The sequence below is a fragment of the Miniopterus schreibersii genome (assembly GCF_964146895.1).
Source record: "Miniopterus schreibersii genome assembly, chromosome: 1".
NCBI classification, from domain to species: Eukaryota; Metazoa; Chordata; class Mammalia; order Chiroptera; family Miniopteridae; genus Miniopterus; species Miniopterus schreibersii.
In genome coordinates, this window is record NC_138101.1 from 57,287,134 (window position 1) to 57,310,914 (window position 23,781).

The 23,781-nt window shown below is 38.0% G+C and overlaps 1 protein-coding gene across 10 annotated transcripts in view; it reads left to right on the top strand.

Annotated features, from left to right (window-relative positions):
* Positions 1 to 23,781, top strand: part of BMPR1B (bone morphogenetic protein receptor type 1B) — a 325,971-nt gene that overhangs the window by 145,186 nt on the left and 157,004 nt on the right. For 9 of the 10 annotated variants that reach the window (XM_081144322.1, XM_081144316.1, XM_081144323.1 and 6 more), the window contains one exon: positions 316 to 417. Coding sequence is in view for 2 of the 10 variants with exons in the window: in XM_081144316.1 (XP_081000442.1) it covers positions 366 to 417 (52 nt within the window). In the remaining 8 variants the exon portion in view is untranslated. Of the gene's footprint in view, positions 1 to 315; positions 418 to 23,781 lie in introns of those variants that run through there. The other variant, XM_081144313.1, reaches the window with a different exon arrangement.

Genomic DNA, 23,781 nt, shown 5'->3' on the forward strand with positions numbered 1-23,781 from the left:
GGTAGATGTTGTTCTTTGTCAGTTATTGGCGGTCACTTCACTGAAGGTATGTGCAAGAGCTCATGCTTTTTTCAGTATGGGCGTGATGCATGGACAGAGTAGGTGCTCCGAGGATGTTAGCAAGCTGAACCAAATAAATAAGTATTGGCGTATGAATTGAGGGAAAATTGCTTTATCTTTCTAAAGCTATGTTGCCTCCAGTAGTGGAGTGAAAGATTTAGGTTTTGTATGCATTTTTTGTTGTTTTTGTTAAAATGTAACATGTGCCTCACATTGAATTTCTTGTAGTTATTTATTATTTCCTTTATTTTACAGGTTTCGGCGTGGTCAAGAGAGTGAACGTATCCGAAGTGGACGTACCTTGCATGAATCATAAAGAGCAGTGTGTGCCACAGATATCAGCAGCATATTTATCCGGTTGGTATTCTAAATCAAGTCACACTTGCCATGACAGTACACCTTTAAAAATTGAATCATTGTTATTAGGGGAAAACCATAAAGTGATTTTGTGTGTCAACTTCTATTGAGCCAATTCACCATGTCTTTAACCAGGTCATATAAAAGTTAGTTAAGGTGTTAACACAGTCATTTGAATTCCTGTGGGGGGGCGGGGCGTGAAGGGGACGGAACTAGTGAAGGCAGAAGTCAAGTGGCATAGAGGCCAAATGGGAAGAGTGATTGTGGACTTTATTTACTGCCTTCAAGCGAATTTTATTTGTACCCATTTGCAAAAGAAAACCTGATGAACAGGCATGTTTGTAGCCCTTCACGTTGACAGGTTGGGGGTGAGCAGGGGAAATGAAATTCTATTACTTTGTTTGAAAGACAGTCCAAGATCAGTAGGTAGATAAACATAGTTTCCAGTTTAGGCTTTAAAATATTATTCTTGACCTGTTTCTTCTTGTTTATACATTGGGAACTGCAATTTTAAAGATAGAAAAAAATATTTAATTTATTCCCGAACTAAGAATGGGTTTGACTTTCAGTAAAGATTCATGTTAAATGTTAATGTTGCTTAGAGTCCTTTCTTTGGCTCTTCTCTCTACTCACTCAGATGTGTTCATCCACATCTGTGCTTTCAATTATGATTTAATTTCTTGTATCCCTTAGCTCAGATCTTTATCATTTCTTAGTTATACTCTAAAATAGCTTCCTAACATCTCTCCAGTTTTTCCCTTTCCAAACTGTCTACCATTTTGTCAGGGGAAGGGATATCTCATTCTACCACTCTGTCTTCAGTGACCTTCGATGCCTCCACGATTATGTCCTGTGGTATATAGGGCCCTTCAGCTTCATCAGATCCTTGCCTGCCATTCTAACCTTGTTACTGGTTACTACCCTTTCTATACTTGTACTTGTAGTCTATGAATTTTCTGTAGTTTCTCAGTTCATCTGCTTAGTCATTCGTGATTCTCTTCCTCTGCACTTTCTATTCCCTATCTCTTTCTTCTTAAAAAAATATATATCTTTATTGATTTCAGAGAGAGGAAGGGAAAGGGAGAGAGAGAGATAGAAACATCAATGATGAGAGAGTCATTGATCAGCTGCCTCCTGCACGCCTCCGACTGGGGATCGAGCCTACAGCCTGGGCATGTGTCCTGACTGGGAATCGAACTGCAATCTCCTGGATCCTAGGTCGATGCTCAACTGCTCAGCCATACCGGCCAGGTTGTTCCCTATTTCTTTCTTTCTTTCTTTTTTTTTAATTTTTAAATTTTATTTTTGTTAAAATATTACAGATGTCCCTTTTTCTCCCCAGTGACCCATTCCACCCTGTCCCATCCCTCTCCCCAGTCCCTCTCCCCACCATTGTCCGTTTCCTTGGGTTGTGCATATCTGCATATAAATTCTTTAGGAAATTTTTATTTATCCATCATGATTCTTTTTAAAGGAAATATTTTTTCTCTGTGATTCTTTCCCCAGCAGAGGTAGATATTTCCTTACTTACCTGCCACAAGCCTTGACTACATCTCTGGTTTGATTCTCCATATACGCCTTAAAATGTTTCCATGGCTCTTGTATAGTGCTCTGTAAACCCATTATGGATAGATACTGCCTTCTGTTTCCCTCTTTATCCCCAGTCTTCAGCACATTAACTAGCAGGGATTCAACTGTCATGTGTTAAATGGGCAAATTAACACCTGCTTTGTGTTCGGCACTATGATATGTATGGTGGAAGGAATAGTGTAAGAATATGATTTAGTTCCTCTTTTCAGTAAGGCTGTGATTTTATTTGGTGGACAAGACTTATACACATAAAGTAATTAGGGAACACAAGAGACAGCATGGTATGCAAATGAATTATTTATATTTTAAGAGTTTAGTAGATCTACGCACACATACACTCATGTGGGAACACACGTACCTACACATGGTGAGTGGGGGAAGAGCGAAGGTCAAGTTTAAGTATGAGACAGGCTTCATGGACTGGGTAAGGTTTATGGGATAGTGAGGAATGTACCTTCATAAGTCTTAGGTACTTTATATAGGTTTAGTACAAAGGCAAATGCTGATCATTTTTATTTGTAAAAGGCCAAAAATCAAACAGGAGAAATTAGAACAATGAATGAAAGTTGAGGTGGATTCTGGGTATTTGGAAAGAGACTAATCCGTGTACAGCGAAATCTGCACTGAATAATTAAGTCCTAATGCAGGTGCCCAAGTGGGACGTGGCATGATAGACAATTAGAAGAATCTTATAGCGACAGTAAGGTAAGGCTTCTCTTTGGCTGGGTTTTAAACAATAGTTGTAACAGTATTTATTGGGATCTAAGATGTTATAACTAGAACACTGTTTACCCGTCTGGGGGAAATGAGAAGAAAACCAGAAATGAAAACAAAATAGACAAGTCAGATTCATTAGTTTTCAGGTGAACAGTGAGAAGGGTTTAAACTGAGTTGGGTATGACTGCCTGATGGAAGAGACTCCGTCTTCCTGGGGAGTCAAAGAGAAAACCAGATGAAGTGAGCAGGACGCTCACAAACAGAGCAAGCGCCTAAGTCTTGCTCTGTAGCCACAATACGCAACTCTACATTTCTCATTTGCATATTAGTTCCCTGGGTGTATGGGAGATGATGTTAACTCAGTCTAGGATGGGTGAGGAAGAAAGAAATTCTAGGGAGTTTATAATCCCGTCGTTCCCCTTGGATCCCGAGGTCCTGAGCCTGTCATCTTCTTTGCACTTCCCAGTCTTCTGTGTATGTTTTGTATACAGTGTCCAGAGTTGTTAGCTGTACTCATGGGAGAAATAGGAAGAAGTACTTATAGTCCATCTCAGTCCAGAATCACTTCCATTTTTGCAAGCTCCTTTTTGGTCCTTGGAATTTAGGATTGGAACATGTCGAAGCCTTTCAGACTTAGGGAGATAGTAGCTTCTAGATGCTGTGGATTCTGCAGCATTGCAGAAAATAATTAGATTAATAGCTACATTGACCACATACCAAACCCACTTTGAAAGCACATTATAATCTCCACAATACCCTATTTCTATGACAACCCTATTTGGAATGGAAACTAGGGCAAAGAGAGGTTTTTTAGTTTTGCCAAAGACCCCAGACAATCTGATTCTATAATCTGAACTTTTAATCACTGTGTCCCCTCTACCATTTGAGAAGTAAAAATATTTTTTAAGGCTCTGAGATCCAAAATTGGGAATCACCAACTTTCAACAAATGATTAAGGAAATTGATGATGGAACCAGATGCTTAAAGTGGTGGATTCTTAAGAGAATTCTGTATGTGAGCCAAAAAGAACTACAACTACAAATTTAAATTTTTCCCACATTTCTCCTTTGCTCTAGAGTTAATTTCACAGCTTCTGTCATTAAGGGGTAACCCGATACTATGAGTTTAAAGCCAGGGTAATAACTAAACTCTTCAACATAAAATTAATAGTTCATGACAATGTGGTGGTCTGTGATATTATTAGGTTGTCATGAAAATTTTAAAACTACAATTTGAAAGTGGGCTTGAGTGCCCATTGTACTTGTATATTTGGAAATTTTCCTAGACTAATGCGGTATGAATCTGTGCTTGATTTTGTCAAGTTTGTAAAGTTCATAAACTTTGTTATTTAAATCAGATCCAAAGGAAACTGATAACTCATATTTCATATCTAGCCATGGCTTTCTTATTTTCTTATAACTCCTTGATAGAAGCAATCAGGGAGAGGTGGTATATTACTAATATGATTTTGTAATATGTAGCAAAAAAAATCTCAGTGATTATTTTATAGTTTTTAGGGTTAGTGATTATATTTTCTGATTTTCATAGGTTGATGTAACTTTTTCCAGGTATTACCTAGGAAAATGTCTTGTTTTGGTTTGAGACATTTTAAAGCAAAAGTCATTTTAGGATACCTTTACCACAATTGAAGGAAGCCAACACTCATGAAAGTACCTGGAGAATTTCAACAGTATTCTAGTTAGTGTGGTCAATGCTTTCACATGAATTGTTTGTCTTGAATCAGATACTATTTACAAATTAATCTAATACTATTCCCTCCTCCTTTTTTTTTGGTCTAGGAACTGAGCCAACAGTACTAATGCATTTGGGGTATTATGATGATGATGTAAAAATCAAACATTTATGAAATAACAGAACAAGAATTGTTCAAGATACAATTAGACACTGGATCTGGTTATTTTTTTCCATCTGACTTCTTATAAATTCAGGCTTTTGCAGTATTGCTTCTGAGATTTTCACTGTGCCTTAGTCCCTGCGGATAAAAATGTATGTAGTCTTACCAGAGCTTTAAGTTTTTCAAGATTCTTTTTTGTCTTTATCACGATTGTTGAACATGTGGAGAAAGAGTAGTATTTATTGAGTTGTACAATACATATAGGCTCCCTTAATGTGAGGCTGCTAGATTGCTAGTTAACTTAGATTATTATTCAATTCAGTGTTGTTGTTTTTAAATCATATTATCAGCTATGCCCTAAGGCCACCGTAACGACACTGAACTTGTTTCTGTCCTTTAAGCTGAATTGTCTGTATATTACCAAGCTCTGTTACTTTACCCTCTGTTGGGCTCCAGAATTCACCCCTAAAGTTCACTCTCACTTTCACAATTCTCTTCAAAGCTTTCATCCTTGGATGGTGGTTGACACAGACTTATAGCTGATTTCTCTTTTTCTGGTTTTTCCAACCCCTTGCATACAGGTTGCTCTGAATTTTGAGGTACGTGGTGTGGGTGCATTATAACAGTACAGTAAATGCTTATTGATTGGTTGGAAATGAGTTCTCAGAGGTAGAAGGTCAGATCCTTCATTCGACTGTTGGGACTTTTAATGATGAAAACATATTTTATATTTTTGTTTGGTGATAATCCTCTGAAATTCAACTAGGTTCTTGCTTCAAGTACCTTCTATATTTTAGTTGTAAAACTTGAACCCTGGCTCTCCCATAGGCGATAAAAGAGAAAAAAGAAACTGGTTACTTACTTTGAGTGAATAAACATTTAATAGTTCAAAATGGTAAAGGTAAAATTAATACTGTCTTCATATGTATTTTCTATTTTTATTTGTAAAATATATTTAGACATTTAAAAAGATAGAAAGTGCTACGAAAGTTAGCGGGTTGTATGGGCAACATAAACAAATAAAAGAAAGAAGAGTTAACATAACATTTTTGTAGACATTTTTCACTTATCTGTGAGATGGTGGAATTGGTAACTGTTCATTTTTGTGAGCTTATTTTCAACGGGTTGCTCTGTGTTTTCAAGAAGAAAAACAAAACGCTCACCTAATTCTAGTCCGTTGCTTTTTCATCAGAGTCTTTCAATACGCTTTGAATTGTTGATGCTGAAAAGTGTGCAGCAAAAGTTGTGTGAACAGCCCTTGGCTTCTGTTGTTTTGTGTTTCAAATATCACTCATCCATTTCCAACAGGTGTTCTGCCAGCTGTGCCCAAAACGTTTCGAATGATTTAGAATCTATTTCCACACTTACCTTGTATTGTGGCTGTTTACTGTAAAAGGAGTTCTCTGATTACATAGTTTTCTGGCACAGCGAAAGACCGGCAGACAGAAGAGCCAGTCTGTTTGGAGGTGTACCTGCATGTTGTTGCGGGGCCCAAAGAAGGAAGAAGTGGGAGGACTGGGATTGTTTTGTGTGTAGCTCTCATGCTGATAAATGGATTTTTCTTTTAATCTTGTATATTTTGGCACGCATATTTATGTTGTGGCAAGAAGGAATTTAAATGGAGTCAGAATAATTTTATTTTCACAGCTGCTTGAAGATACCATGTAAGAGCTTGAGTTCTCAGAATTTTAGAGCTAGGTGGCTTATTAAAATGGAGGGAAAGATCTCTTATATTTTGCCTCTTTGATGAAAAGTAAAAAAATTATAAGGTCTTTCCTATCTGCAAAGGTACCTGGTTAGCGATCATATGACTGATTGGGAACGTGTAGGAAATTTTATGAGTATATCACACTTTTGTCAAGATATTAAACAAACTTTAGAACTTCTTGAGTATTTATGTTTCACGCTACTGAGATTAAACTATCCTTTGTTTACTTATTATTAATCCACCAAATACACCAGTCTCAATAGGCAGTACATTAAACAAAGCCGTTTCCCATGGTGATAAGTAGAGTTTGCCTTCAGCTATAAATAATCATGCCCAAAACATCTCATTTTCAAACTGTAGTTATTTGTAACAGATACCATGTTTAAATGTCACCTTATAGCTAATATCAGATTTAACTATTGCTGTTACTTTATGGCACACCATTATTGGATTGAATTCTAGCCTCAGTACAACTCCAAATATAAGCAGGTGTTAAGAAGTGTTGCCTTAGAGTTGCAGGCATTAGATACAGGATGTCCATGAAGATAAAATGGTCTTATTTGTAACATTGAAAATATGTTTATATTTTATGGACAGAATAAAACTGATCAGGAACTAAGGGAAATACCTTACACTTTCTCTGCTTCTCTACAGCACTGGGTTGTAAAACTGCTGTGATCCAAGGCACTGCAATATCCTCAATCGTTAAACCTTCCACTATTAAATTCTGACTTTTCCTATTTACTAAAATTAAAACAACCAGAACTCTCCATCCCAAAGAATATGCGAGGATATGAGTCTAGCGTGGTGGTGGAAAAAGCTGGCCCCAGAGTTAGTCAGCCTGTATGTGAATTCTCGCTCTTCCGTGCACTACTTCCGTGACATTGGGTAAGCTACTTCAATTGGCTGTTCCTCAATGTCTTTACCTCTAAATGAAGATAATAGCAGGACCTACAACATAGGTTTATTTAAGGTTAAATGAATTAATACGTGTACAGTGCTTAAGACAGTGCCTCACATTGAGCAAGAATAGTTTAGATGTCATCATTCCCATGCTTGGCTCTCCCATTCCTAATGACTGTAGGATGAGAAATGCTGTTGTGGAACTTGGAGCTTCATATATCATTGTTTGTCATGGTCTTCATTTTGAAGTTCTGGAGACTAAAATTGAATGCTGTTAAATAATTTTTTCAAGATTAAACAATCAGTGGCAGATTTGGGACTAGAATTTAGGACTTTTTCAATGCCCTGCATCTGTTCTGTTTTTATCTTGAGCATTCAAATAATTGTAATAGTTATAATTTACATAGTTGATCAGAGTTTCTCTTTTCTCTAATTTGGAATTTCACTAAAATAGTTAAAATGGGACAAATGTAAAGAGTGCAAACTTTAAAAATATTCATGTTTTTCTAAAATCACTTTAAATATTCTTATTTGGAAAATGGTCTGTATGTTTTGTTGCAAAAGAAAACTAAACTGGGGAAACCGGACCCCTCTTCTACACCCCCTCTTCAGTCTCTATTGGAGGGTGCAAATGCTTAACATTCGGTGCCATTTTTAATACATAGGTACGCTCTTAAAATTAATAATGTATTATTGCTTTGCATTTCTTTGAAGACCAGGATTCAATCCATTGTGCTTCCTATATAAATATATATGATAAGTAAAGGGAAATAGTTTTATTTGTTTAGATGAACTTGTATAGTTTCCTTCAAGGGCCTAATTTCTGCAAAGCTTTCTGGTTCACAGTAGGGTATGAGACTGCGAGATAGTGATGTTGTTCCAGTGGTAAGTGAGGCTTCCTAAAGGCAGAACTATAGAGGCGCTAGTTACCTTCCCTCAGGGATTTTTATGTTTTAAATGAACTTTTTGCCTTATTGTAGTGCTACCATAATGTTTATGGTGCAACCTGGGTACCTGCATTGACTGGAGAGATTGAATGGCTCGGCTGTCTGGGACATGTAATACATTCCAGCCTTTTTCCGTGACATCATTACTCTAACAGACTGCTTTGAGAATGTGAACAGCAGCTGTATGCTTCTGTAAGTTTTACCTTATGAACCATAACAACCTTTTCAGGTCTATACAAGTGATAGGGCAGCTTGATGCTTAACAAATGAAGCCAAACTGAGCTGTGAAACTGTTAACAGACCTAGTAATGACGTGGGCCCCATGTATGGAACGCTTCGCACCACAACAAGGGAAAACAGGGGTGACTGCCATTTAGCACACTGGCTAGAAGGTTTTTCGTTATCTCTTTTTCAGTATAACTTCATAGAACAATGTGGAATTGCAGTTTGTGTCAATAGATGTAGCATATCTTCAGATGGATTTTATTTAGAAACTTTATCAGATTTCCCAGCATATGACTGTTCTATTTTCCAGCTTTTAAATAGAAAAACAAGAATACTTGTTCCTTGAAGATCAAAAATATAAATGCTTATTCTTACCATAAAAGAATCTAATCTAATATGATGGGAAATAATCTCTTGATTAATTATCTATGGATTATTTATGTATAGGGAAATCTACTTCTAATTTGTATAATTGTAAAGCAAAAATAAATCACTTTCACAGAGAAATTTATTTAACTGTTATAGGCCTACCTGAAAATTCTTTACATATTGTGCCTCATCAGACATTTTCATTATAATAATTTATTACTGTGGTTTGCAGTGACAAACTCTATGCTTTCCATGTGTCTGTTTTCTGTAGTTAAAGTAACTGAAAAAATGTCTTTTCCTGGAATATTTAAAATTCTGCAGAGTATTTTGTACAAAAATCAAAATTCCTGAGATGGGAAAATTTTTACAAGAATATCTTTTATAATTCCCTGTTTCATTATAAATCTAGACTTTAAAAATATCAGCAATCTCACAAATACTTATGTATGATCCTTGCTAAAAGTAGTGAGTATTGCCATGGAATATTAGTGAGTATAGTTATGTCTTTGACTCTTAAGACATTTTTAATACATAGGTAAGCTCTTAAAATTAATAATGTATTATTGCTTTCAGCAAGTAGTGCTATTGTCGTCACTACTTATTTTTGAATGGGGATTAGTTGTTTCCTGTTTAGCAACGTTAGAAGACAAAATGTTTATTTTTCTTTTTCAGATTCCCAGTGAAAATGAAAACTGTTTGTGGTTTTAAAATGTCAAATCTTGAATTTATCAGGGAATAGTAATTCTAAACCTCTTTCAATTTCCCCATTGTTTTAATATATCATTTAGTTTAAAGTGAGGGTTTGTGTGCCCGGCCAGGTGTGGCTCAGCGGTTGAGCCTCGACCTAGGATCCAGGCGATCAGGGTTCGATTCCCAGTCAGGGCACATGCCGGGGTTGCGGGCTTGATCCCCAGTCGGGGGCGAGTAGGAGGCAGCCGATCAGTGACTCTCATCATTGATGTTTCTCTCTCTCTCTCCCTCTCCTTCCCTTTCTCTTAAATCAATAAAGATATATTTTTAAAAAATTAAAAAATAAAGTGAGGGTTTGTGGGTGAGGCATATAACATATAAAGAAAAAAATGGCTCTGGGGAAAACTCTTTCAGAAGGTACTGGAGCAGTTTTGAAATAAGCTACATAAAGTGAAATTTTTTAGTGGCAAGAATTAAACCTATAGTACATATTGTTAAGAATAGCCTAGAATTAAGAATTAAGAATAAATTCTGAGTTTACAGTTTTTGGCTTCAATCACTAAATTACTTTCTCCAGTCAAGCAAAAGTCCAACATAAAATAAATATGCTGTTCTCTTTCAAATGCTCTATTTGGAGATTAGAACTCATAGTTTATATCATGATATTCAGAAGGGCAAATTCTGGGAAAGACCTGACTTTGTAGAAAAAATGTGAAGTCGTAATCTTTGTGATCTTATGATTAAATTTAGATTGATTCTTATTACTCAATGTTGAGAGATCTAATGGTATGTATATTGAATATGTCTGAAAAGAAATTCTAAACACAGCCATTTTGTGAACTACTTTAAGCAAGTGATATTTTTTCAGTTAAGAAAATTTTAGCTGTACCTGCTAGATTGGCTTAACACTACTTACGTGCTTTTTTCATAGTGAAGGTAGCTTTAACTGGATAAAGTGAGATTTGCTGGTACAAGATTGCCTGTGAGTATTAGTATGGAATAAGCTCATCTTAACAGTTCTTCCCAGATGCCTGATTGCCTGCTTCTTTGAGCTAGTGACTGTCTTTCGTGTGTTTTAGTTTTCTATTAGGTTATAAGGTCTTTGAGGGTTGGAGCATTTCTTTACTGGTGCCCCGTGATTGGGATCACAGTAGGTGTTTAGGACAAAGGTGTTAACTGAAGCAATATGCTTGTTAGCCAGGATTTGGGAGTCAGATCACATACCTTTGTGTGACAGGACCAGCTGGACAAGTAACCAAGGATGGTTTAATAGTAAAATTTAATTTTCTGGCTTGTCTTGTCTCCTTTAGCACCAGTCCCTGCAGTTTTATTTGCCTTAATATTCCTCCCCCCTCCCTTCCCCCTCCCTCCCTCCCTCCCCTCCCTCCCTCCCCTCCCTCCCTCCCTCCCTCCCTCCCTCCCTCCCTCCCTCCCTCCCTCCCTCCCTCCCTCCCTCCCCCCTTCCTTCCTTCCTTCCTTCCTTCCTTCCTTCCTTCCTTCCTTCCTTCCTTCCTTCCTTCCTTCCTTCCTTCCTTCCTTCCTTCCTTCCTTCCTTCTCCTACAGTGGGGTGGGGGGGAGAGAGAGTATAAATGAACATCTCTTCACTGTTGCTGTTCCACCGATTCATTCATTCATTGGTTGCTCCCTGGAGATCAAACCTACAACCTTGGCACATCCGGAAGATGCTCTAAGGAACTGAGCTACCCTGCCAGGGCTGCAATTTCATTTTATTCTTGTAAAGAGGCCTCCTCCAACCTGTACCCTCTCTGGCTATTCATGGCTTTAGTCCTGAATCACAATTTCTCTAACAATATTCTTCCAGTACTCACAAATTCGCATTATACTACAGCAGGTCCTCAAACAACATCATTTCATTCAACTTCACTTTGGTATAATGCTGCTTAGAAAAAAACTCAATTCCTGGCCGGGGCCATGGTCTGGGTGGAGTTTGCACGTTTCCCGCATGTCTGTGTGGATCTTCTCCAGGGTCTAGGGCTTATGGTTTTCTTCTCATAAACGAAACATGTGCACATGTGAGGTGAGTGGCTTGTCAACAATGTCCAGTGTGAGTGCATGTACGTGTGAGTGGGCCCTGAGCTGTGAGAATGGACTCTGGCCACCCTCAACCCTGAACTGGAATCAGTGGATTGGAAAAGAATTATTTTACGTATTTTCATTCATTTTTCTTAAATGTATGTGTAGCTCACATAGATTCTAGTGTTTAATATTAGAAGTGTTTTTGGTCTTTACTTATAAGTTTTGTGGTGCTTTTGTGACCAGATATATGACATAGGAACTTAACTCTTATTTATATCAATTAGCTTGTGGTGATACTGGTTTCACTGTGCATCATATTTTGCTTAAAGTCAGTTTCCAAGAACCTATCAATGGCATTGAGGATTTACTGCACTGGGATTACTACTGCTAGCTGCTGCTTATGGACTGCCATTATGTGTTAGGTACTTTGTTTTATATACAAATTCATTTAATTCTCACAGCCCTGTGGGACAAGCATTTTATAGGTGGAAACAAGTAACGTGTCCAGTGCCATACACCAGACAGGGTCTGCCCAGGGCTTTCTGACTCCAAACCTCTGCCCTTAGCCTCTTTCTGGTCACAGCCTGTTTCCCCCGTCAGACCTGTTTCCTTGCATTTCTCTAACTGTTCAAACCCTTTTAAAGTGCCTTTGTCCGCACCAGGTGGTATTTTCTACAATAACACCACCAGAACCACTCTGAAAGGCCCTAGAAGCACAGACATGTGAGAAGCATGAAGGAGGAACATGGAAGACATGCCAGCGTTAGTGCCAGACTACAGAAAGCAGGAGAAATTCACGCCGCCTTCCACCTCTGACTGGAAGTTCTCAGGTTTCCTAGTCAAATATTGTGTTTAAGCACAAAACCACTGCTTCTGCCTAAAACTAAATGAGTAAGTGGGACTTTTGAAGCAACTCATCCTTCTCATTCAGATAGAAGCTAAAAACAAAGAAACAGGAGGATCACAAGGGCCGTAAAGAGAGGTGGCTTTAGAGTTCCCATCCTTGAGGTGCTCAGGGCCTTTATTTTAAGAGTTCGTATAACCTGAGGTCCTTCTTAGCCAACCAGGTGACCTTGGGCAACCTCTATATCTCTGAGCTTAAATTTCATTATTTGTAAAATGGAGATTCTAATTGTAATTCCAGATTCGGGCTGCACAACAGAATCTCCTGGACCTCCCTCCTCCCTTTTTTAAACTACAGGTGTCCAGGTTTCTGCCTAAATTTGCTAAATCACAGTCTCTGCCCGGGCTTGTGGAGAAGTGTAGGGAGATGAGACTGGGTGGGGAGGTAGGGAGGCATGCCTTGCTGGGGAGTGTGGGTGTTGATTTGTAGCGGGTAGGGAGGCAGTGAATATTTTTAAGCAGTTTATTGATGTTCTCTGACAACAGTGAGTGAAGGGAGGCAAAATGTATGCTATCAAACAGGTAGTTAAACATGCCTTTATTTTCTGAACTGTATAACTTAGATTAAATGTATTTGTCAGCACATTCCTTGAAAAGAATAAAAGTTGAAGTCATTTAAGAGACTAGCCTTTCTTTTCATGGATGGATTTATATTTCTAATTCGTTTGCAAAGGAAAATTCATTCATTCTTTTTATTCTTTCAGGGGAAAGTTAATTGTGTGCCAGACACAAATTTTGTTACTCCCTCAGAGAAAATAATTTAATCTTAGTGAACTGCTGCTTGCATGTGGAATAGTTGAAATGGGTTACTTTGAATCAGTCAAAGAAGGCTAGCTTCCTTAGGACCTTTTAATTGATAGAAAAGAAATGTGCTAATTTTCTCTGTCTCTATTTTGTACATTTCTCTTACATATTAACATGTAAAGAGAACTGTAATTTTTAAAAATCACAATTGTATTAATCTTTTCAAAGAAAAATGTTTGGTTTCTTTATCAAGAGCAGAAGAATGTGCCACAGACTCCATAATGTCACTTTTGCAGTTTTTTTGGTCTAGTCTCCAATTCCTGCTGTTTGTGTTTGGAACAGTTTGCATTTCTTTTCCAGAGATCTTATTATGGGGAACAAACAAGTCTCATTCAGACTTTGGTTTTAGTATTTGCCATTACATTTCTTTCATCATTGCTATTAAAATATTGGTTGGAGTTCTCTTTAATGGAACATACCTTTATTAAATTTTTTTATTGATTGGCTTGAGAGAGAGACATCGATTTGTTGTTCCACTCATTTATGCATTGATTGGTTGATGTATGTGCATATGTGCCCTGACCAGGGATCAAACCCACAACATTGGCTTATTGGGATGACCCTGTAACCAACTGAGCAACCCTGCCAGGGCTGGGACGTATTTTTATAGTAAGCTGGAGGCATCTGAAGCTATTTGAGGTTTTGCTAGCAGGCGATAGAAAAGAGTACCTGCTTTTGGGCTTTCAGTTAATTTCCTTTTTTCGGAGCCAGAAATCACAAGGGTAAACCTACTCACTCAGATTTATGAAATTTTTACTGAATTGATTGATACTTAGAGGCTCGAGACAGGATGGCTTAGTGGACAGAAAAGCAGTTTGGGATTTGTAATCATGTCTCCAAGAGGCTTACGAATTGCCAGACCTTCACCTTCACAAGTTCCTTAAGTAAATTCTTAACCAAGACTCAATTTTCTCATCTACAAAATGGCTATATTAGTTCTAATCTGATGGAGTTACTGAGTTAATAGTTTAGAAATGACTTCTAAACTATTTTCTTTTCACATTTTTTAATTTTTCAATTACAGTTGACATTTAATATTATATTAGTTTCAGATGTACAGCATAGTGGTTAAACTTTTATATAACTTACGAAATGATCTCCCTGTAAGTCTAGTACTCACCTGACACCATACATAGTTATTACGATATTATTGACTAGAATACTGAGTCTTGATAAATGCTATTTTCCTCAGAGGAAGGGTTCCAGCCTCTGTATAGGAGCATGAATGTGTACATCGTATGTGCATAGCATGAACCCAAAAATTCTGGTATGTTTGATTGATTGATTGATTTTTATTAAGACTTTATTTTTTATTTTAAAAAATATTTTTTATAGATTTTTAGAGAGAAAGAGGAAGGGAGAGGAAGAGAGAGGGATAGGGAGACAGAAACATCGATGAGAACGTAATCCCTTGGCTGCCTCCTGCACGCCCCCTACTGGGTGTCCAGCCCAAAACCCTTGCATGTGCCCTGACTGGGAATCGAACCAGTGATCTCCTGGTTCCTGGGTCGATGCTCAACAGCTGAGTCATGCTGGCCCGGCAAGACTTTATTTTTTTAAGAGCAGTTTTAGGTTCACAGCAAAATTGAAGGGAAAGTACAGATATTTCTCATGTATCCCTGGCCCCACATATGCATGGCCTCTCCCTCATCACCAGTATCCCCCGCCAGGATGTACACTTGTCACACTTGGTGAACGTTCATTGACAGACGCATCATTGTCACCCAGCATCCACAGTTAACATTACCGTTTACTCTTGGCATTGCGCATTCTGTGGGTTTGGACAAACGTATCATGACCTATATCCACCATTATGGTATCATACAGAGTGTCTCATTGTGTGCTCTGCCTATTTATTCCCTCCCCTCCCCCTTCTCTCCAGTGCCAGAATCACATGCGCTCATAAAGAAGGTAGTTTAGCATAATGACAGAGAGCATGGACCTGAAAGCCCCAGTTCCTCAGATTATAACTCGGCTCTTCCATTTATCAGCTATGATCTTGGGCAAATCATTTAACCTTTATGGTGAAGCATATGTGTAAAATGTGTAAAATGGAAACGACAGTGCCTACCTCATAGGGATATTTTGAAGATCAAATGTGTTAATATTTATAAAGCACTTAGAATAATTCTTGGCATATCCTGAACACCCTATATAGGTTAGCTATTTTTCTTATTGTATGAAAATTATTTACTGTGGTGTCGATTTTCATTGGTAGTTCTTATTATTACCATTATGTAAGACTGACTCTTCACGTTCACGGTCCTTCTGTATTAGGTCTTTCCTAACGCCCATATACTCCAGTTCCTTTTTCTTTAGAATTTCATACAGCAGGAATTATATGTGATTTAGCTTGGAATTTATGCTATTTATAATATGCATATTTCTCTAGTTAAAGTGGAAGATATCTGAAGACCAGGGCCCTAGTCTATACCTGTAAGGTAAACTCTACCTTTAAGGTGTTCAGCCTCGTCTGTGGTGTTAGTTGAAGGCTACTCAGTGTCTGCCCTCTGATCGGAAGGAGTAGTTCCCAGAAGTTGAAGATTGAGAACCAGAAAAAGGAACAGAGCAGTGTACTGGTGGTCTCTTCTTTTGAGGATTTTATAATCCCTTTGATTATAGAAGATTAACATACACAACAGTGAACAATTGAAAATGTAATTAAATTGTAGGACCTGCAGTCAGACTAACAGACATCTGTAGGAGTTTAAAAGAGAGCCATGTCTGGAAGAGCTGGGGTTAGTGAGAAGAGCTTCCTGTGGGGTGCACCTTGAATGGAGTTGTATGTGAATAGACAAAACTAGACTGGGCCTTCACACAATGCTGGTAACAATGTTATTTGTTAATACTAATAGCTAATAGGAGTATTAATCCTAAAACCAAACCCTAACATAGGATGCTACTCCAGGCATTGTTCTTAGTGCTTAACTCGTATTAACACATTTAATTCTTATAATAAATATATGAGACAGTAACTACTATTATCCCCATTTTAAAAATGAGGAACGTGATGCTGCCAATAGATTTTATTTAGTTGTGATCATGATTGTAAATTTTACTTTTTTCACAAAGTCACAGTGAAATGAAAGCCTTTACAGTTCCTGGAGATCTAACCTTTTGAAATTGTTTCATTGTATTTTTTAATCATGCCTTGTAATCTTTCTTTTTAAAGAAAAGTTCTTTTTTATGACAGCCTCATTCCCATAAAGACATAATATAATTACCAACAACAACACAAAAAGATAAAAGGCTTTCCTGTTTTGGAATGTCGGGTAGCTTATTTTATAATTTTATAACTTCTTTTATAATTTGGATCAGCACATCAGATTTTAATGCTTCCTTATTTGTCTGATTAAAAACAACTGGTAAAACTCATCTCTAGCGAGAAATAGAACCCAATGTTGAATTTGCAAAATATTTATAGTGGTAGAGTTCTGGATTTAATTTCTAGTTACTTGGGTACATAACAGACTATAATTTTCTTTTTAACAACTTTGATAGACTTAGTGTGCTCTTGTCAAACTTTATAACATAAATTGTGTATCGTTGGCAAATCCCATCCGTAGTTTTTTTTTTTTTTTTGGCAGCCTTTCGGTGGAAACAGACTTTGATTTTTATTGTGTTGTTTAAAGGAAAAAATAATTGAAATTAATCTATCACTTTTTCACTCATCAAATAAACTGTCTGAGTTTCAATTTAATTTGGTTGTAACTCTATCTTTTTCTAATAAGATGTAGGCTGTATTCCTTGTGACATCAAAGAAAATCCTTTAATTTCTAACAGAAATAGAAGTTATTTATGGGATAGCTATAGATGAACAGACTTGATTGCGATAAAGAGTCCTTTAAATTGTGGGTCAGCCCATTGGTGCACACAGCACTCAGTGATTGTTATTGGTTTGTTCATTTGCCAAAATAAGAGATAAACAGTCAGTAGGGCAAGTGTTGAGTCCTCTAATTGGGGCCATATTTCTTGTGAGTATTTACCTATCTTTCTTCCTTCTCATTCACAGACCTGACTTTGGATTAGTGTTAACAATCGTGTGTTTGAGCATGGCTGTGAAACTCGATGCCTCACCTAGGAGGCCTGCCTTCCAAGGCGGTATATGAGGTGTGATTATAAAGTGTGAGACTGGCTTCCACTTGATGGGCACACTGTGCCCATGGAGTTTGCCTCTGTTGGGCGGTTTTTCATTTTGCAGTATGTGTGTGGGAGAATGTGTCTAAGAATCCTTTATGGCTCTTCCTTTTTGTCTTTTTTCTTGCAAGACTTCAGGATGTTTGAAATGAGCTCTGCGAAGCTTGCTGTTTCACTGGCCCTTTTTTGCTCCCCCTCTTCATTGCCTGCACCGTAATCGTGGATGAGAACCATTTTTCGTTAGCTGGCCCACCTTTCCTGTATTCCTCTAGCTCATCACAGGGATGCTTCACAGATGATTTTGTTATCCTTCATTTTTTTCACTCTAGTCTAGAAAGTAACATGTAACTTCAATTAGTGAATTACATCATCAACTCTAAGGTTTGTGTTCTAATTTCAGAAGTGTAACAGTGTGAACATACGCCTATTGTGATGGTAAAAATGTTACTGATATAAGATGTATTTTTTCCAAGGATATAAAAATATTTTTAAAAATTCACGTATTTCACTACATTATTTTGACACATCAGTGAAATATGATGGCTACTATGGGTTATCACTGATATTTCATATATAGTAAGAGGCATAATATGGCTGGAACCAAGATAAACATATATGTGCCAAAGTCCATTCTTTGAGCATTTCTGTAAATCAATCTTTAAAAAAAAATTTTTTTTTTTTTAAATCCTCACTCGAGGACATGTTTTTTATTGATTTAAAAATTTGTTTTGGAGAGAGGAAGGTAGAGAGAGGGAGAGAGAGAAACCAATCTGAGAGAGAAACCTTGATCCATTGCCTCCCATATGTGCCCTAACTGGGGATTGAACCCTCAACCTGGGTATGTTCCCTCACTGAGAATCGAACCGCCGCCTTTTGGTGTACGGGACGCCGCTCCAGCCAACCGAGCCATCCAGCCAGGGCAAGGCTGTCGACTTCTTAATCCATCAATTACTCACCCATCAACATTCTACTAAAAAAAGCAACACTGCTAGTAGTAATGTTATCTTTGGCCTATTTACATATGGTCATTCAAACATGGTGTTTAGCCCTCGTCGGTTTGGCTCAGTGGCTAGAGCATCGGCCTGTGGACGGAAGGAATCGGGTTCTGTTTCGGCCAAGGGCATGCACCTCAGTTGCAGGCTCGATCCCCGGCCCCGGTCGGGATGCAACCAATTGAAGTGGCTCTCTCACATCAGTGTTCCCCCCCACCCTCCCCTTCTACTCTCTCTGAAATGCAATGGAAAAAATATCCTCAGGTGAGGATTTAAAAAACCCCACACAAAACACAAAAAACAAACAAAAACCATGTTGTGAAATACCATGCTCTTTAGAGGAAAGTTGACCTAGGTTCTACTTTGAGAGCTTGAGCAAAGTACTTTCTTTCTTTCAGTTTTCTCAGATAGTAACCACACTTTCCACTTAGAGCTGTGTTCTGGATTGCATATTAATATAAGGAAGATCCTTTACAAAGTGTCTGGGCATGTGGCAGCTGTCCGAGTCTGCTAGGGTAGTCATAACAACATACCACAGACTGAGTGGCTTAACTATAAAAATTGATTTTCTCACAGTTTTTGAGGCGGGAAGTCCAAGATAAAGGTGTTGGCAGGGCCAGGTCTAAATGAGGCCTCTCTCCTGGGTTTGCAGATGACTGTCCTTTCCCCATGGTCATCTTCTGAGGGCATGCATTCTTGGTGTCTTGCTCTCTTGGTGTCCTAATCTTCTCTTCTAATAAAGACAGCAGTTGTATTGGAATAGGGCTCCCTCTAACAGCCTTGTTTTAACTTAATTAACTTTTGAAAGGCTCTGTCTCCAAATACAGTCACATTCTGAGGTACTTAGAGCCTCAACATATGAATGTTGGCAGAATGCAATTCAGACCGTAACAGCAGATCACAGTGTTGTTGTTATTCAGAAATGTTTATGGCTCACATAAAGAACTTTCAAGCGATGTCTGGTGTCAAAATACTGCGGTGTTAGTGCAGTGAAATGAGTGGACGCGGCTCAGGCTAGCGTATTCAGGTTAGGTCCCTGAGAACATTAGGGTTTTCAGTGGGTGGCGAGGATGGTAGAGTGAGTTTCAGCAAAAGATCAGGAGTTATAAGTAATGCCTGAAGTTCTTGAGTTTTGAATGAGCATGGTATGGTTGGAAAAAAATGTGAGAAAGCTGAATTGGCAGGAAAAGAGCTTCCCATTTGTAAGTCATGAGAGGGTAAGTGCCTATAAGATAAGGGGAGACCAGATTTTAGAGTTGCTTGAAAGCCAGGCTGGGTTTCTTTTAAAACTCATAGAAAAGACTACTGAACTGGAGAGTGATATGAAAAAAATTTTAGGAGAGTTTTAAACGTTTTTTATTTTACTTTACAAATTTCTGTTTTTTAAATTTATAATATATTTTATTAAGATAAGCAAAAAAGTATTATAAAAATATTTAAGAATTTGGAGACTTCTTGGCTTATTATTTTATTTTGTTGTTGACATTATTACAGATGTCCCCCATTTCCCGCCTCCCCTTTGCCCCCCTCCACCCACCTGCCCCTCCCCTTCACCACATTGTTGTCTGTGTCCATGGGCTATATTTTAAATAGTAAAAGTAAGTATATATTCACATATTACTTATGTAATTAAAATAAATATCTTTTGAAAACATTTGCAATGATCTTGTTAGCAATCCATGATGGTGGTTAGGTAGTTAGCAGTCTCATAAGACACAGAGCACCCTGAAACAATGCGTCCAAGGGCTCCCCCCTCCCTCCACTGTGAGGCCAAAGGATTCTTCCCAACCCAGTCAGGTTGGCCTTCTGGGTAATCCCGGAGAGTCAGTAAGCATTTTACAGAGACTCCTGAAAGCTGACTGTTGCTTTGGATTATTAAAATATTTCTTACTTCTCACATTTCTGTTAAATATTTTTACCATTATTACTGTCTGAGCCACATTGGCTATCTTTATAAGGATAGCATTCTTTCTTGAAATGTAATATAAAATTTCATTACAAAATATGTAGCTGAGTTCCATTTCATAAAGTTAATTTACTTCACAGAACTTTGGAAATGCTTTGGCTAGTGAAGTTTTTGAACTTTGATTAAAATGTCAGGTAATAAAAATATTATGTGAGTTGAGATATATCTGAAAAATCTAGGGTAGAAAGTGGGACTTTAGTTACAACTTGGAAAGTTTTGTGCATTATTTATTATTTTTGAAATCCCCTTAAAATAAAAACCAAAAAGGTCAGTGTGAGAGATAATTTAAAAATTAGTTTTCAAAGATATAAATGTTAATTGAATTGTCTACATATTTTTCAGTGTCAAAGTACAAGCTTAATAGCTTTTGAATTACTGTTTAAATTGAGAGTTGGTGTCAACACATGTCAAATTTTTGCATGATCCTAAGGACCAATCCTCTCAACTTGTTAGAGTTGCCTGGGGTGCTTACTTTTTATCTCTTTTTGCTAATGTGAAAGGCCAGAAACTTAGTGAAACTTATGTTTTATGATTACAGTTTTAGTCATAAATCATCTTTTAAGGAAAGTGAAGTTATATCTCAATAAAAGGAAATATTGTATCTACGTTTCTAGTTCTAAGTGAAATATCTTGTCCTAATGGTTGTAGTATTCAGGCTCTTGTTTCCTTTAAACATAATTTTGCATCATAAATCTCCCTTGTACTAGAGTCTTTAAGAGATCTTTATCTTTGGGCATTGTTGGGGTTTTTCTACGCACTATGGCAGTGAACTGTATTCAGGGACAGCCGGATAAATGGGGTCAGTTTCTTTTATGTCCGTGTGTTTTTGGAATAGGTGATAGTAATGTTAGAACACAACAAGAGAAAACTATTTGGCATCCTGAGGCAAATTAGGTATAAGGGTCTACTTTAATTTTAAAAACAAAAGCTCTAGTGTTTCTAGCCAGAAAACCAAATATCTTGGAGTTAAACATGGAAAATGTTTATAGTGTTGTATAGTTTTATTACTTCAGACAGAAGGAAAACAGTTTATTGAGTAACTTTCAGCCAGTAAGAAATTTTATACAGGCCAAAGAGGTGAACAAAAAAATATTTTCTGGTTTAGGGAGAATGAATGATAAAGGCTCAAGGTACTTAGCCATTCACTTTGAAATAAGTGTGATTTTTTTGTTGCTGTTTTGTTCTTTTTGGCTTTTGCATGATAGTAGACAGCTAGTTAAAGTAGAAAGGGTTTGTGAGTTACAGAATTTGTCCTTAAAATGAAGGGGCTTGCCCATTTTCACCCTTCTTATCCGCTTGCTAAAATGCTTATTTGATGGCTGGAGCTCAAGCAAATATCTTGAACCAAGAGCTAGCAGTGGCTTGTTGAGGATGGTGGAAAAAAGCACCCACTATATAGGAGACTGGGTCTTTTAGGATTGTGGAGCTGCTGTACCAAACCTGTCTGTTACCTGGGGATTTTGTTTATGAGAGAGAAATAAATTTTTTCTTGTTTGAACCCGTTATTTTTGGTTTTCTATCGCTCATGACTGAACATACTAATGACTGGTGCACCATCGCCAGCAGTTATCTAGTCCTGGATCAGTAAACTGTGGTCTGCAGGTGACATCCAGCCCACTGCCTGTTATGTTCATAAAAGTGTTACTGGAACACAGCCCCGCCCGTCTGCTTCCAGAGTGTCTAGGGCAGGTGTGGCTGCCCTGCTGTAGTCAGAGTTGAGAAGCTGTGTTGGAGACCATGTGGCCACAGACCTGAACCGTTTATGACCTGATTGGTCATAGACAAAATTGGCTGATCTCTGATCTAGTCTTGACTGACCTCATTTGGTTTTCTTTGAAAATGTCTCTTTTATCTTTTCTTTTCTGTATCCCTTACCAGGTTAAACATTTTCATCTCATGTCTGAACTACATTAGATGTCTTGTTGGAAGCTTCCTTAAGTCATTTATAGCTTTACCCTTTATTCATTTGATCAGATATACTATAACATAGTAAGCTTTCTTAAACATATTTCACATTATGTCACTCCTCTGATCAAAACTTTCAGTGACTTCCTATTTCCTTTCACATCAGCTCATAACATTTTTGCTTGTCTTTTACGATTCTTTATATTCTTGCCCTGTTCTAGGATGCCAACATTACTTCCTATGCATTTATTAATTAATGATTTAACGTACTTTTTGAATACTAATGTGTGCTAGGAACCCCAAGAAATCTGCAGTTCTAGCTATCTTTTGCTTGTGAAATAGGAGCAGCTTCTGATGGTCTCATTACACTGGTCTTCCAGGTTCTGGTCTTTCTCGCTGCTTGCTGGGTGAGTTGTCTGGAATGCAGTTCTGACTCTGTCACACTCCTGATTCCAGCCTTCGGTAACCCCACATCACCCCCATGGCAGGCTGTGCAGGTTAAATCTCAATTTGTAGCAGAGTGTACATTTGGCCCTTGCATATTTTTGTAACTTTATGTCTTTTTTGAGTCAACCATGCTTCGCTCTATCCTTGAGGATGGCTTGTCATTATTTGAAATTCTACCCAATTTGTGTTCCTTTGGCACATATAATACCTCTTTCTCCCCTTTCCTGCAAGCATGTGTCCTTATTAACCCTCCTAGATGAAGCACAAATGCCACCTTCATTGTGAGGTGTCCCTTCCCCCTCTGGCGAGTTCACCTCTGCCCAGCCTGTGTTGTTATATTGTGCATTTATTATTGAGCAGTTGTATTTGTAATAGTTGTTGGTCCGCACAGTCCCTTCACCTCTACTAAGAAAGCTTCTCTTTAGACTGAAGTTGCCTGTCATATATCCTCCTTGCATCTTCCAGCCTTCCCTCATGCCAGATACCATAGTCGTGGTCCCTGTTTCTTTGTGGTGTTATTTGATTAATGTCTTTCTGGTTTACCCCCACCTGAACCCAGGTCAGGCCTGCCGAGCTAAGGACCTACCACACAACGTCCATTCAATACTTGATTGTAGAATATGTAAGTCAATTAGTAGAGGGTAAAGCCTTTTTTCTCTTTAATATTTGTGTCTGTGTCACATAGCTCAGAACTCAACAATGTTGATCACTAATGAAGCCTTGTAGAGTGCTTTTTTTTCTTTCTAAACACAAAGAGATTCTTTTCTTCAAATTTTATCAGGAATCCAATATATAAAACAGATAAAAGCAGAACTTCCATGTTTGAATACCCCTCCCCTGGCTCCCCAGGGGACTCCTGAGGTAACTTCACAGAATCCGTGGCCTGGCCATACAGTTAGACAACAGAGGGAAACCACAGTTAGAGTGGAAACTGCCTTGGCCGTGGTAGGTGAGCAGTGTTTCCGTCAGCCCTGGCCGTCGCTGTGTGACTGGGCAAACCATTTCAGTACTCTGCAACTTGGTTTTCTTATCTTTGAAATGAGAGTTTCGTCCTAATGCCCTTGGTGTTTCTTTCCAGCTATGTAAGTATATGTAAAAGTTTCAGGTTTCTCTCAGCCCCTGGTCCTCGCTTAGATGTAATCTCTTATTGGAGTACCCTTGCCTCTCC